At 43.8% G+C, this 16,290-nt stretch overlaps 1 protein-coding gene across 2 annotated transcripts in view; it reads left to right on the forward strand.

Annotated features, from left to right (window-relative positions):
- HPSE (heparanase) overlaps window positions 1–11,331 on the forward strand; it is a 34,742-nt gene extending 23,411 nt beyond the window's left edge. For both annotated transcript variants that reach the window (XM_074992011.1, XM_074992012.1), the window contains 5 exons: window positions 51–157; window positions 2,995–3,109; window positions 8,193–8,311; window positions 9,581–9,727; window positions 10,583–11,331. In XM_074992011.1, the coding sequence (XP_074848112.1) occupies window positions 51–157; window positions 2,995–3,109; window positions 8,193–8,311; window positions 9,581–9,727; window positions 10,583–10,742 (648 nt within the window). In that variant the 3' untranslated portion in view covers window positions 10,743–11,331. The remainder of the gene's footprint in view (window positions 1–50; window positions 158–2,994; window positions 3,110–8,192; window positions 8,312–9,580; window positions 9,728–10,582) is intronic.
- The last annotated feature ends 4,959 nt before the right edge of the window (window positions 11,332–16,290 follow it).

Below are 16,290 nucleotides of genomic sequence, written 5' to 3' on the forward strand. Positions count from 1 at the left end.
ATCTGTACTGAACTTTCCTCTCTTTATCCTAATGACACAACACTTTCCAGATTGTTGATGAAACTGTACCTGGTAAAAAGGTATGGTTAGGAGAAACAAGTTCAGCCTATGGAGGTGGAGCTCCCAGACTCTCTAACACATATGTTGCTGGCTTTATGTAAGTAGAACAGCATGTCTTTAAAGTTACTATTCTTTTTATGGCCTGGAGTTTTTCCTCCAGTTAAACCACCAGCACAGCATGTCAGCAACATTCCCTGTCTGAGTAGGACTGGCTGTCTTTGGAAGCCCAGAGCACTTCTGCACACACAAACCAGAGATGAAAACAAAAAGCAGTCAAGTAGCACTTTAAAGACTAGCAAAATAGTTTATTAGCTGAGCTTTCATGGGACAGACCCACTTCTTCAGACCATAGCCAGACCAGAACAGACTCAATATTTAAGGCACAGAGAACCAAAAACAGTAAGCCAGGAGGACAAATCAGAAAAAGATAATCAAGGTGAGCAAATCAGAGAGTGGAGGAGTGGCGGGGGCGGGGGAAGGTCAAGAATTAGATTGAGCCAAGTATGCAGACGAGCCCCTATAGTGACTCAGAAAGTTCCCATCGCGATTTAAACCATGTGTTAATGTGCCAAATTTGAATATAAAAGCCAGCTCAGCTGTTTTCCTTTCCAGAACAGTGCGATAATTCTTCTTCAATAACACACATACCTTGAGGTCATTGACAGAATGCCCCATTCCATTAAAATATTGACTAACTGGTTTGTGGATCTGGAGTGTTTTGATGTCTGTTTTGTGCCCATTGACCCTTTGTCTAAGGGAGTTAGAAGTCTGTCCAATATACAAAGCATCTGGGCATTGTTGGCACATGATGGCATATATGATGTTAGTAGAGGAGCATGAGAAAGTGCCCGTGATTCTGTGAGTAACCTGGTTAGGTCCAGTGATGGTATTTCCAGAGAAGATATGTGGACAAAGCTGGCAGCGGGCTTTGTTGCAGGGAAAGGTTCCAGGACTGGTATTCCTGGGGTACAGACTGTGGCTGTTAGTGAGGATCCTCATGAGTTTGGGAGGTTGTCTGTAGGAGAGAACAGGCATGTCACCCAGGGCCTTCTGGAGTGTGGCATCTTGACTGAGGATAGGTTGTAGGTCTTTAATAATTCGTTGCAGTGGTCTGAGTTGAGGACTCTAGGTGATGACCAGTGGTGTTCTGTTCTTGGCTTTTTTGGGCTGATCTTGGAGTAGCTGGTCTCTGGGTATTCGTCTGGCCCTGTCGATTTGTTTTTTTTTACTTCTCCTGGTGGGTAATTCAGGTTTATGAATATTTGGTACAGTTCTTGTAGTTTTTGGTCTCTGTCAGTTGGATCAGAGCAAATGCGATTGTACCTAAGAGCTTGACTGTAAACAATGGATCTAGTCACGTGTGCAGGATGGAAACTAGAAGGGTGTAGATAAGTATAGCGATCAGTAGGTTTTCGGTACAGTGTGGTACTGATCAGGCCATCCTTGATTAGTACTGTAGTGTCCAGGAAATGTATCTCTTGCATGTTGTAATCGAGGCATGAGTTGATGGTGGGGTGTAGATTGTTAAAGTCTGTGGCTTTTATATTCAAATTCGGCACATTAACACATGGTTTAAACCGTGATGGGAACTGTCTGAGTCACTATAGGGGCTCGTCTGCATACTTGGCTCAATCTAATTCTTGACCTTCCCCCGCACCCCTGCACTCTCTGATTTGATCACCTTGATTATCTTTTTCTGATTTGTCCTCCTGGCTTACTGTTTTTGGTTCTCTGTGCCTTAAATATTGAGTCTGTTCTGGTCTGGCTGTGGTCTGAAGAAGTGGGTCTGTCCCACGAAAGTTCACCTAATAAACTATTTTGCTAGTCTTTAAAGTGCTACTTGACTGCTTTTTGTTTTGATAATGTGTAGACTAGCACGGCTTCCCCTCTGTTACAAACCAGAGATGATCACTGTCCTACCATTTAGTCCCCAGGGCCAGAGAACAGTGATCCGGAAACATTCCCCTGGAAACAAAGGCAGGGATCTAGCCAAAGATACAGAAATTTGTTAGACACTGGCCAGGAAATTGTGTGCTTGACTTTTACAACTGTATAGGAGGGGTAGCAAAAGTAAGTGTGGTCTACGGGCCATAGTGCAGCCATGGTAGCATTCTGTGGGAATGCTTTTTCGTGTCTAAATTTGGAGGTGAGCCCAGCAACACTAAAGGTCTCAGCATACTACCACAGATCAAACTGGAGAAAGAGTTCTGGCACTGTCCCTAGCTTCACCCATAGCTGGAGCTCTCTTCCCTTGTGATGGCAAAATGAGCTGCAATTGACAAATCACATCTTCACTGCCTGATTGTCCATGGGTTTTTTGTTCTTCGTTTTTTTTTTTTTCCTTTTGGCCAGCAGTGAAATAACAAACCATTCTGTTAACATTGAAATCCAGCAGTAACAATTTAAACTCTTCCTTCATTGAAGAGACTGGATGACGTTCCCCACTTTTCTCAAACTTTAAAAGCAGACTCAGGCAAACAGAACTGCATTGGTTTGTAACTACTTCATGTTTTAGCTACTGAAAAGACAGAGCAAATTGTTTTTACAAATGAAAGTCAAAAGCCAAAGCACAAGATGACCTCTTCACGTGAGGCTCCATTTGCACCTTATTGCTTCTGCTTAGGCTGCCTCTTTACTCAAGGTGAAGATGGTGTTGATGAGAAAGTTTAAGCAAAAAGCACAGTAATATCTGACAGCTAGTCAGATGGAATGTGGAACAGATTTTCAGTCAAGCTCATGCTATTTTTGTATTTTGATTTATGGCTTGAGTTTTTTTGTTCTTAGCATTATCGTTTTATTTTAATTCTTGTTTCTGCTGCATGTATAAGACAGATGAGATTGTGTGCAACATTGTCTAGGTCAGCAGTTTTCCTCTGTTTCTTTGGAGGATGTTTGCATTATCGTTTTTCTTTTTTGTCTCCTGTTATGTGGCAGGTGGTTGGACAAATTAGGACTGTCAGCCAGATTGGGTATTGATGTGGTGATGAGACAAGTGTTCTATGGAGGAGGAACCTATCACCTGGTGGATGCTAATTTTGAACCTTTGCCTGTGCGTATACAATACCCTTGCCTTAATCATAATTGTATTCTATATATATTTGTATTCTGCTATACTAGGTATGGAGACAAATGTCAGTTGTTCTTACCTCCCTAAAGAGACTTTTGCATTGGTACCTGAGACATACCAAGGTAATATCCAGAATAATGAGTAGCTGTGTCCTTACTACCCTTGAGCCTTGGGTGTCCTACAGTGTCTTTCTGAAGTACAGTAAACCCTCAAAATACATGATTTCGAGTTGCACTTAGCTCGTATTAATGTGAGTTAAGCACAACCCGAAATCCTGCTCCGCATGGCCCCACCCCATGCAGTCCTGATTCAACCCCCTCCATCCCTGCTCACCACCTGTGCACAGCCCCATTTCACCCACTGCACCCGGCTGTGGCTCACCCCTGCCTGCCTTGGTACAAACCCCCCACGGCCTGGCTCATAATCCCCACGGGTGGCTCCAATTCAACCCCCCACCCCCCACAGCCTGGCTCATAATCCCCACGGGTGGCTCCAATTCAACCCCCCCCCCCACAGCCTGGCTCACCACCCTAGCATGGCTCTAGCTTAGTATCCCTGAGCCCCCTTTCCATGGCCCCAAACCACCGCCAGACTTAATCCTCCCCAGCTATCCCCACCCAATCCCAGAACGTAGCTTTCAAAAGGAGATCCAGGTACTCCTGCTGCTTCCCTGGCTGCAGAACCTGCATTCTGCTAGGGAAAAAGCTGCCCCCCCACCACTGACTTATGTAAAATTCAAATTATGCGAGGGTGTGTGGGAATGGAACCCTTGTATAAATCGAGGCACGACTGTATTCCCACATGGGCTACTCACAAAGCCTTCCAGCATGCAAGCCACACACGACATGTCAGTGTGTAATGGCAGCCTGCCAACCACACTTGGGTTACACTCCTCACCAGCCTTGATGATACTGCAGGGTGATCCTCAACACATCCCCAACTCAAAATATTCTCCTCCTCCCTGCAAAATGTGTGTTCTGCACTTCCCAGGCCTCTCTTGGACAGCACAAATTGTATTAAGTTGGTTATTCCTTTAAGAAAATAAACGGGCACATGACTTGTCACCTCAAGTGGAATTACCCAGACACACCAATTTAAACGCATTGGATTAGGTAAACCAATTAAACAAGTTTAACTACAAAGAGAGAAATTTTCAGTGAGTACAAGTAATGAAGCATAAAAGTCAAAAATTGTTACAAAAAATAAATATATGTTTACTAATACTTAATTTAGCAAATCATATCAGATTCCAGCAGTGTTTGCAATGAATGCGATGAGCAGGGAAGCAGAAAGGGGTGCCTTGGAAATTTGCCACTCCCTTTTTATAGGTTCAGTTGCTTTCATGAAAAACATTTCCAGCCGGGCTCTGATAAATAGACTATATGGAAGGATGGGTTTTTTTGGGTTTTTCTCACCCTTTTGAGCTTCCTTTGTTTTGTTTTTGCTTAATGACTGTACTACTGGAATGCACATTCAGCAGAGACTCCTTTGTTTAGGACAGACCCGTTTGCCAGCTTCTGTTGGGGCATGGTTGTGGAATGTGTGTTAATAACATCCTAGAAGAAACTTCTATAACTTTACAGGCAACATTGCCATGCATATTTTATAAATACTGACCAGCAAATTATGAGTTTTCAAATAAAAAAATATTACAATAGCACGTAGGTTGTGATCACAGGGTTACATTCTCTTGTGGTACCCATGTGTCTAAAATCAGTCAGATTCTCAGTATGGGTCATGTGCAGTCTAAGGCTGCATCTGCATGACGAGATTAATTTGAATTTAAGGCAGTTAGCTCATTATTACCATGTGACTGTCTTCACTATAAATACCATTAGCTCGATTTAGGGAACACTAATATTGAGATTACAATATCATCGTTACCTGATGGGTGTAGTATCAAGCTCAAATTCAAAAGTTCGATTAAAGGCCAGTGTGGAAGCGCCACATCTTAAAATCTGTTTTATTAGCCTCCAGAGGTGTCAGTATGTAACCCACAATGCCCCTCAGTGCTTCTCTCTGGCTGCTGCTCTCCAGGTGCGACGGAGTTAAGTAACAGGAACACCGTGAATTTCAAAGCAGGAGCAGCAAGCCTGTGGCTGTGGGCTCATGTTTGTATGAGAAACGTCTGTCTGTCTTAGCTATTAGTGCTGTGAGCACATCTACCCATTACAAATAGTCCCCGCAGAGAGTTCATGGTTCTGTCTCTACACTTATTTTTTTTTCTGTGCTGCCTGGCACCAGCCCCTGCCCCGCCACACCACAGGGCAACAAGACTGTTGTGCTGGTCGTGCTTGCGTAAGATGCCGAGAAACTTCTCAGTGGTTCACACAGTTGGGGTCTTTCCTGCACTCAGCCACATCATGTGGGTAGCCCCCGACCCAATAAAAGGACATGCCTGCTGTTCGGTGCTGACCATGCTGCCAGGCAGCACCGTGTCATAAATTGCGCGCGTTTAGGGCTCCAAGGGCAGGAGAGAATTTCAGGGATTTGCAGCCGCTGAGGTGAAGACTCCCCTGGTGACTGACATACTCGGGGGCTTGCTGCTACCAGAGGGAAGTCTCCCCTAGCAGCTAAGATAATTGGGGGCTTGTTGCTGTCAGGGGAAATCTACCTCTGCGGCTAAGATAGTCAGGGGATCTACTTCAATAAACATCTCAGCGGGCTCTGCAGCCACAGACCACAGCACCCCCATTGCCAAAAGTGTTTTCGGGAGCTTGCTGTCCATTGCACACACCTGCTGGTTTGGTATTTCTGTGTTGACAATGTCTGTGTAATGAAGAGGAAAGACAAAAATCTTTCTTCTTAGACTTTTCTATCCACTTCCTTCTAACTTTGAGAACACAGTCTGTACCTGTGTTGTTTTTAGAAATTGGATGCAGTTACAGAAGGGGCAAAAGACACTCAGTGGATGGCCAGTTGAGAACACAGCCTGTGCACAAAAGCCTTATAGTGCACCGGAAAGCTAAAGACCCTCCTCTCAGCAACTCTCTTTTTCAAAAACTTTCCTGCCTTCTCTTTCTTCAACCTTTTCAGGATCCCTCTGTTATTTTCAGGGCTAGCAAGCAATTACAGGAGGGGGAACACTCAGTGGATAGCCAGTTGAGAATTCAGCTACAGAAGGAAGAGATGCCTGTAAAGTTTTTTTGCCATCTTTATGGATGCCCTATTTTTCCTTCCTTCCAATGGGAAAAATGGATGTTTGGTTATCACAGCAGGGGAATGAGGAAAATGCAACGTGGGAAGATTGTCACAGACCAGCGAGCATACCCAGAATGCTGTGGGGATGAGGGAATTGTGGGACAGGTTTCCACAATGCACTACTGCAACAAGCCATGTTTGTCAATTGAGTGTGGCAGCAGTAAGTTGAATTTGCGAGGAGTGCATGGGAAGGTGAGGATAGTCAAAATCGAATTTAATTCCACAATTACAAAATTGATATTAAGAAATTTGAATTTATCATATAGTGTAGACGCAAGTTAGTAAAGCAGTAGCTAAAGGAAAAGAGAAGTTGTGTGCTTCAACAGCAGAGGTGGACCAGAGCCACCATGTTTTGATTTAGATACAATATTTCTCTTGTCTTCTGATGGGTCTGTGCTTTGGTTTGAAGGTTTCTTTACTGAGTGGTGATTTTCAAATGTTAATGATTTTGAGATGTTTCAGCTTAGTTGTTCAAAAAACCAAAACTGTTACTGAGTCATCCCCATTGAAATAAGAGCAAAAGACACTTTTTCATTCCCTTATAACAGACGGGGCCAGACTTCTTTGAAGTAACTGCCATAAAAGTTCTACTCGTAGAGCTATCATTAATGCTAATGGCAGTTTTATATATGGATGTGGGGAGGAGTAACAGTTCCCATCCTTCTCGCCTGCTTCCCCATACTTGATGTGTTTCCAAGTTGTGGCTGCTACAAATTCTTGAAAATAGCACTTACAATGGAAACCAGTGTCTGTACCTACAATGCTGCTTTTTGCATCTGGGCACTGAAAGATGTCCCCAGGGGGCAGCACTGTGAGGGGATTTAAGAGTTAGTATTTGTTCTTTCTGGTTTACCTTAACTGAAAATTGAAGTAATGCTTAACCCCACCATCCCCAAATAGGGGGCAGGGGACACCCTCTACACTCTGCCTGGCAATCGAAGCCGATTACCAACTCTCACCACAAGGAGGTGGCCATAGGACTAGCCGTCCAGAGGCTTTCCTCAGTGAGGGGTCCCTGCCAACTTAATGTCCAGAGTGTGAAGGAAGGTTCTGATCTTGGCAGAGATTACCCCAAGTGCTAGGGTTCACACTCTTCTCTATCTCACTGATGATCCAATTCATCATTAGCCCTCGGGGTATTAAAACCATCCAGGCTCAACAGCTGATCTGGTCCAGAGATGCATAAATGGCCATAAGAGAGCTATACAGTAGGATCTCAAGATTCGCCAACTTAATGTTCGTGAATTCAATTATTCATGAGTGGCCGCTTCCCACAGGGCTCCAGGCAGGAGCACCAGCAGCCAGGCTCCAGGCAGGAGCCATATTCACGAGGGTTCTCAACACACAACCCTCATGAATGTTGAGATCCTAGTGTACTGCATTAGGTATACCTGCATTAGCAGATGCTGTTATAATTTATTAGTTGTCCTGTATCATCCATGTTTTACAGTATTGACACTCCTGACAACTTGAGTGGTGGCAGCAGTGAGAACAGAGGATGTACACAGGTGTGACTCGTGGTTTGTCAAGTCCTGTAATTTAATAGCAGGCCAGTGGTGCAGTCATTGGAGACTGCAAGGCCATTGTGGCTTGAAATCCAGCATTGGAAAGTGGATCTGATACTTTTAGGACTCTTCACTTTGGTATTGAAAAAGAGAGGCTGCAGCCTGCCCTGTTACAGGCATATTGAATGTAGCCCTCAGGCTCATGGCTATTTATAGTTAGGGCCTTGATAAAGTAACATTTTGGACACCCCGGTACAGAACATGGCAATGTTGTAATCTAGTGTCAAAGTGTAATTTCCTTCTGATCTAAAAATCTCATTTTCAGGATGGAAAAATGTTTTGTTTTATTTGCAACACAGGATTATTGGCTCTCTCTTCTGTACAAAAAACTGGTGGGCACCAAAGTACTGAAAGTTGGCCTGAAGGGAGCAGATCCAAAGAAGCTTCGAGTGTACCTTCATTGCACAAATAACCTCAAGTAAGCATTTAAACACCACAACCAGGGACAACTGACTACAGTAAAAACAGGGCCCCTCAGTTCATGAGCCCATTGAAACCAATGTAAACTTTCAGACAAGCTAAATGGGGCTTTGGCTCAGGCCCTATATGATCTGCAGTTAGGTTGTGTGATGCTCAGAATGGGAGAGAACTTACATATCTCCAATTATTTATTTATCTCCTAGAACTGGAAGGGACCTTGGAAGGTCATCTAGTTTCAGTCCCCTGCCCTCTTGGCAGGGTCAAGCACCATCCCTGACATCTATTTGCCTCAATCCCTAAATGGCCTCAAGGATTAAACTGACAACCCTGGATTTAGCAGGCCAATGCTCAAACCACTGAGTTATCCCTCCCCCCCTAAAAATAATTGGAGTACACATCTCCTAGAACTGGAAGGAACCTTGAGAGGTCATCTAGTCCAATCCCCTGTCCTCTTGGCAGGACCACGTACCATCCCTGATATGCATTTTGTCCCAATCCTTAAATGGCCTCCTCAAGGATTAAACTCATAACCCTGGGTTTAGCAGGCTGATGTGCAAACCACTGAGCCATCCCCCCCAAAAACAATGTTCAGGAGTCTTATGAAACTCTCAACATATAGAGATGGATGGTCTTGTGGTTAACACCCTGCACTGGGACTTAAGAAATCTGAGATTGTCTGCTCGCTTTGGACATTGTGTGACTTTTAGAAGTCACCCACGGTGCTTCCATTCCCATCTGTAAAATTAGGATATTTCTTTTTGTTCCCTCTATCCCTTTGATCTATCTTGCCAGTTTAATCTGCAGACTCTTTGGGGCAGGTTCTGCCTCTCACTGCGTGTGTGTATACAGGGCCTAACACAATCAGGTACTTATCTTAGCTGGTACTTTTAGATGATGTGCTACAAAAAATACCACCACCATTGGATCCCTCAGCTTCAATGTCCTGCCACTGGTGATAGTCCTGGAACTAATTGTAAGAGCATGAAAACCGTGTACTTGCAGGTGCAACCTTTTACCTCGTCTCCTTGTATATAGATATAGTTGCAGATCCAACAGTCCCTACCCATTGTCTCCCCGTGAGCAATTCATAGCTGGGTGCACAGACATGCACCTAGAGTTTCGGCATTCTTCCTCTCCCTGGGCAGAGGAACCAAATAGCTCTGGTGAAGAGGGAACATGATATGCCCAAGTGTGAACACAACTCCTTTCAAATACTGTAACTTATTTTCATACTTGATCATTGGGGTGCTTTTCTCTTGCCTTGCAGCCCAACCTACAAAGAAGGCGATGTTACTCTGTTTCTTTTAAACCTCTATAATACCACCAAACATGTGCAGTTGCCCCATAACTTATCTGACAAGCATATAGATGAATACCTCTTATTACCTCATGGGAAAGAGGACATACTTTCCAGGTGAGAAGAATACATTTTATTTTATTGTAAAATGCACCCTCAGTTATGTAGCGGAACCGTAAAAACAGGTCTCTATTTTCAATTTTTTAGTATAGTTACTTTTCTGTTTTTATTTTTTGGTAAGTGCTTATTTATAAAATTTCAAATTCCTAGAACCAGGCACTGTTTATAAACATTATTTATATGGCAGCTCTGCAAACATGTAATGACTACTGATGTTCTGTTTCTGCATTTAATCAGGATTACAGTAGTGATGCAACATCACAAAAACAAATGAATCAAAGGCTGCCTGAATTCAGGTTCAATACTTTGGGTCTGATTCTAAGACCAATTTTGAACACAGGTGTAACCACCATTTGAAATGGAGTTACTCTTGATTTACATTTGATTGATAAAAATAGTAAGGACCTGTATCCTTAGATTCTGAGGCCACTCTGATCATCTGGTCAGAGTTCACCTCTTTGCCTATCAGCGGTGTATGTACAGTTGCACGTGAAACACATCCCTAAACTTATCTGTGTTTTTCAAAGTACATTCTGCACCCAATTTGTAATGTGAACAGTTCAACAAGAAAAATAAATACTTTTCAGTTTTCCTTAATTATCCCCTGTAAAGGTGTGTATATGCTATGTGCATAAATACATGTTGCTTACAGGCAGCTTCATAGATCTAGTAGACATGTTGCCATATCTTGTATGCTTGTGTGTCTGTACGGATGGGGATGGAGGCAACCTTAGCTACCTTAACGGAACAAAAATCTGCCTTTACTTTCAACACTTTTGGTCATGTCAAGTGAGCTTTGTGTTACATGATACATACAAAACAAAAATAACCTGACAACTACTCTCCATGCAGGTCTGTTCAGTTGAATGGTCATGTCTTAAGGATGGTGGATAACAAAACACTGCCAGCTCTTAAAAAGAATCGCCTCCGTCCAGGGAGTGCTCTTGGCCTTCCGGCTTTTTCGTACGGATTTTATGTAATAAGAAATGCAAAAGCTACTGCTTGCATTTAACCATTGAACACACACTCACAGGATGGTGGCAAAAGCATTATGGCTAAAACTCAAGTTTGATACAAGAGCGTCATGGTATTGTAGTAAGCACTGTTTCTGGCAAGCTTCCTGCAAATCTGCTGGAGTGGTAGCAACAGCAAAAGTCGGAGGAGGAAAGGACAAAGGCATATTTTGTACTGTATATATATATATGAACTATATTAATGTGAACCTGCCAATGTGAATAGGAAAGAGAGCTTACAACATTAGTGCTCCTGAAAAGAGAGCAAAAATCTGAGTTGGGCTCATGAAAATGAGAGATTTTAAAGTGGTGGCTCTTTTATCTATCATATATTCCTGTAAAATGGCAAAATGATGTATAGAGCTGGGTGTAAATCCAAACAGCTGAGAACTTTGGAAGAGTGTTACTGAAGCTGGAGGCAGTGGCCATCTGATGAAGACTTCCAGAAGAATTCCCTGGGTGTGAACACCAAAGTCTCTGGGTGAAACAAGTGACACAGAACATTTGGCAAAAGGTCTTATTGTACCTTACAATTTTCAAGTTTACTTTCATTTTATATTTTGTACTTATTACAAATAATTTCTAAGATTACAACATGCTTTCCTCTTTTTGCTAATGGTGTATGTTTTTTCTGTAAGACCTTAAAGAGGGCATTTACCAGTCACAGCAGAGGAGCTGACAATGAACAAAGTAGCTTTCAGCTATATGTGTCACAGTTCAAGGCAACTGCAACTATATTCAGGCCTACCAATGGGTGGGAAGGGGACGAGGGAGGACAAAGAAGGCAGGAGAAAGAGAGCAACTGCCCTGGGGCCCAGCAATTCAAAGGGGCCTGGGGCTCCCAACCCACTGCTACTGTAACAGTGGGGTGGCCACAGCCCCAGGACCTATAAATTGCCACTATAGTGCCATGTGGCACACTTCAGGCAGTGCTGATGGCTGCCTGGAGGAGGCAAACCCAAGCCCTCACTCCTTCCACCTCAGGCCCCGTGCTTTGCAGGGGTGCAGAGCTGCCCGCCTTAGCGGGGCCTCACAAGTCTATCGGCCCCATTGCCTGTGTTCCCAGAGAAAACATCCACTCTAGGTTTCTCGCCTCTCTTGAACTGATGTGTTTTGCTCTGTCCTCATGGTATTTCCAGGCTCCATAGTCCCCCAAGACTGTATTCTGATATCTCCTGCAAAAGACAGACTACCTAAGCAGGAATCTTTCTTTCCCTTCAGCAACTGTGACAAAACAATTGCCCATAGTTATAAAGTACCATAAAGCACTTCCTCTGCAAACCTATTTTATTCTTAAGGTAAAAGTATCACAAAGAAAACATTCAAAACTATAAAAGGACCTATACGCATGCCAATACATACCATTGTGGGCTTTGGCAGGATCAGCCCTTCAAAACAACATTTAAGGATTTTCACTGTAGTTTTAAGTTAGCCAGAGTGGCAGCTGAGAAGAAGCACCCAGTCTTATGGGACCTCAATAGGCCAAATCCTTCTAACCCCTCCCTATGGACAGTAACAGAGAAAGCTGTGCTAGTCTATATACTATCAAAACAAAAAAGCGGTAAAGTAGCACAGGGACCTTGCATGGGCGAGTGGTCCTGTTTGTTTGCCAGAGCAAGAAGTGTGTCCTGAACCTGTATGAAACCAGGCTATGCATCCAAAAATCCTCTTTTATGTTGGTCCCTGGAGAATTCAGTTTGAGCTAGTATATGTTCATCTCTCAAAAAGGGTGGGACAAAGTGCTGATAACTCACAAATTAGATTAGCGTCTACCATCTCAATATAGAATTCCACAATACACACAACTGATATTTACTACAACAGACCACAAAGGTATTGTACAGCCCCCAACTCAGACCACTGCAACGAATTATTAAAGACCTACAACCTCTCCATAATCAGGATGCCACACTCCAGAAGGCCCTGGGTGACATGCCTGTTCTCTCCTACAGACAACCTCCCAAACTCATGAGGATCCTCACTAACAGCCACAGTCTATACCCCAGGAATACCAGTCCTGGAAACTTTCCCTGCAACAAAGCCCGCTGCCAGCTTTGTCCACATATCTTCTCTGGAAATACCATCACTTGACCTAACCAGGTTACTCACAGAATCATGGGCACTTTCTCATGCTCCTCTACTAACATCATATATGCCATCATGTGCCAACAATGCCCAGATGCTTTGTATATTGGACAGACTTCTAACCCCCTTAGACAAAGGGTCAAGGGGCACAAAACAGACATCAAAACACTCCAGATCCACAAACCAGTTAGTCAACATTTTAATGGAATGGGGCATTCTGTCAATGACCTCAAGGTATGTGTGTTATTGAAGAATTATCGCACCATTCTGGAAAGGGAAACAGCTGAGCTAGCTTTTATATTCAAATTCGGCACATTAACACATGGTTTAAATTGTGATGGGAACTTTCTGAGTCACTATAGGGGCTTGTCTGCATACTTGGCTCAATCTAATTCTTGACCTCCCCCCCCGGCCACCACCCCTCCACTCTCTGATTTGCTCACCTTGATTATCTTTTTTCTGATTTGTCCTCCTTGCTTACTGTTTTTGGTTCTCTGTGCCTTAAATATTGAGTCTGGTCTGGTCTGAAGAAGTGGGTCTGTCCCACGAAAGCTCACCTAATAAACTATTTTGCTAGTCTTTAAAGTGCTACTTGACTGCTTGTTGTTTTGATAGTGTATAGACTAGCACAGCTTCCTCTCTGTTACTAAACCCATAAATGTGTACAGTGTGAAATAAGCCAGCAGAGGGAGTGATTAGTTAAACCATGCTACAGTGTTCATTTCTTCAACTCAAAACACGTTCTATTTCTAGTGCAGTACTGTCAGTCACAAGCATTCAAAAATAAGGAGTATGGCCTCAATAATCATGACATTTAAAAAGTTTGACTATTTTCAGGCCTTCCATTTAATTAGAAACATCCTTTATTTTTAGTCACTGAGACTACCTAATGTGGAAATTGAGATTCCAATGAACAGGAACGTCCTCCTCCCACCATGCCAGTAGAATAACTTTTCAAAAAGTGCAATTTAGAGATTTGGAATATGTGAAAATATTACAGAGTGCATCTAGAACCTGAAATTAAAGCCCAGGCTTCAGAGAATACAAACTAAAGTTAAAATATTAAAATGTCATTAATTCAAAGAAACACCATCAGAATAGTCTAGGACCACAAACATGTTCCTGACCTTTTCTGTTTAGCTAGAAGAAACTTTTAAAACACATGAGGGAGACTAAATATTGTTGTTAAAATATCTGTTAATGTTTGATATCCCTAGCTCTGCAGTGAGGAATGTATGTGACATTCTGTCGTGCAGTCAAAACCAGTAAGAAGCTGTGTGATCCTGCACTGCAACCTTAGGTGTTTCACAATGCTTCATTATTATAGCTTACAGTTTGGGTTGGTCGCAATCAGCCTGTCAGCATGCAGGTTACACCCTATCTGTGTAAAATGGGTGCACAAACTTTTGACCCAAGAATCACACTGGCCTATGGAAATTGTGGATGTTCACAAAATTGGGGTTGGGGTGCAGGAGGAGGTGAGAGCTCCAGCTAGGGGTGCAGCATCTGGGGTGGAGCTGGGGTTGAAAGGTTTGGGGTGCAAAATTGTGCCCCACGCTGAGATTGAAGGATTTGGGGGTGGGGATAGGAATTGGGGCTGGAGCAGAAGGTTGGGGCATTGAGGAAAGGGGGGACTCAGGGTGCAGGCCCCAGGCTGTGCTTACCTCTTCAAGCTCCTGGAGTCAGCTGGCATTCCTGCTTCCAACCTGCTCCCATGTGGAGGCATGGCCAGGCTTTCTGCATTGCCCTGTCCACGGACACCATACCTGCAACTCCATTGGCTGCAGTTCCCACCCATAAAAGATGTAGGGTCAGGAAGAGCCCATGGAGCCCTCTAGTTGCCCCTATGTGCAGGGGCTGCAGGTGGGACATGCCGCTGCTTCCAGGAACTATGGGGAGCTATGGTACATGTGGCACAGGCAAGCCTTACATCCTGCTCCCAAAAGGGAGCTCAAGGGCTGGATTAAAATAATTGATGGGCTAGATGTGGCCCACAGTCCATAATTTATCCATCCCTGGTACAAACCCACAGCCCTGTCCCCAGAAACTCTGTCCCCAGAAGTCTGTCAGCAGATATCAGCACACTGTCTTGCAGCAACATGTTAATATTTGCAAGGTGACCCCAATGCACTCCTCATCCTGAAATTTTCTCCCCAGAAATGTGCTTTGCAGTGTCCAGTCCTCTGCTGGACAATCCAGATATACTAACTCTGTTGTTGTTCTCAAGGGCAAGTATACATTTTTACTTTAAGTTAACCAAACCACAATACTGCATTCATTTTTAATAAAAGAATTAAACAAAGTTATTTACTATAAAGAGATCAAGTGAGTTCAAGTAATGACACATTGAAGTCAGAAATGGTTACAAGAAAAATAAAATTAAATTGCTATAGGGCTTCAGTGTAGATATTGCTTGCGCCAACGGGAGGGTTTGCCCATTGCCATAGGTAATCCCTCTCCCTGAGAGGTGTTACCTAGGTCAGCAGAAAAATTCTTCTGTTCATATAGCACTGTTTATGGGATTTAAGTCAGTTTAATTACGCCACTCAGGGGTGTGGATTTTTCACACCCCAATGTGACACAGTTATGCTCACTTAATTTTTTTAGTGTAGACAAGTCTTAAATTAGTTTTTTTCCACTGTTGTAGTCTTTATACTGATTTAATTGTTTGTACAGTAAACCTTCGAAAGGCACGATTTCGAGTTGTGCTTAACTTGCATCAATGTTGGTTAAGCACAACTCAAAATCTCACTCCCCCCTGGCCCAGTTCAACCCTCCTCCAGCCCATGCAGCCCCAGTTCAACCCCCACCCGCTCGTGACCTGGCTCACCACCCAAGCATGGTTCTGGCCTACCACCCCACGTGTGGCTCTGGCTCAACCTCCCTGTTCATGGCTTCAGCTCTGGTTCACCACCCACCCCCCCAGTTCAAACACCCCACCCCCTCACCCCAGTTCAAACACACACACACCACACGACCCAGCTCACCACTCTCCTGCATCCCTCCCACAGCCCCAACCCACCGTCAGGCTTAACCCTCCCCAACTGCCCCCTTAGCCCCAGGACTTACCTTTCAAAAGGAGCTCCAGGGGCCCCTGCTGCTTCCCTGGCTGCAGAACATGCATTCTGCCAGGGAAAAAGCTGCCCCGACCTACATGAAATTCAAGTTAAGGAAGGGTGTATGGGACTGCAGCCCTTGCATAATTCAAGCAACTACTGTATTTGAGGTTGAAGAGATCACAACTGGATCTCTGTACTTTCACCTACTTAGAGAATAAGCCAGCCTACAACAGCTGTTCTTGATGGAGATGTGAGGAAATCTACTACTGCTTAGAAGTGGGAAAAGGAAGCCTCATCTTCCAATATATACCTTGGGTGAGGGGAGTTATTTAAGGAAGGGGGGGCTGCTTGATGAGGAAAGGCATTGGGCACAAATGGTCATGATTGGGGTGACTGGCTTTCT

This window comes from Carettochelys insculpta, chromosome 4 (assembly GCF_033958435.1).
Source record: "Carettochelys insculpta isolate YL-2023 chromosome 4, ASM3395843v1, whole genome shotgun sequence".
Lineage (NCBI taxonomy): Eukaryota > Metazoa > Chordata > Testudines > Carettochelyidae > Carettochelys > Carettochelys insculpta.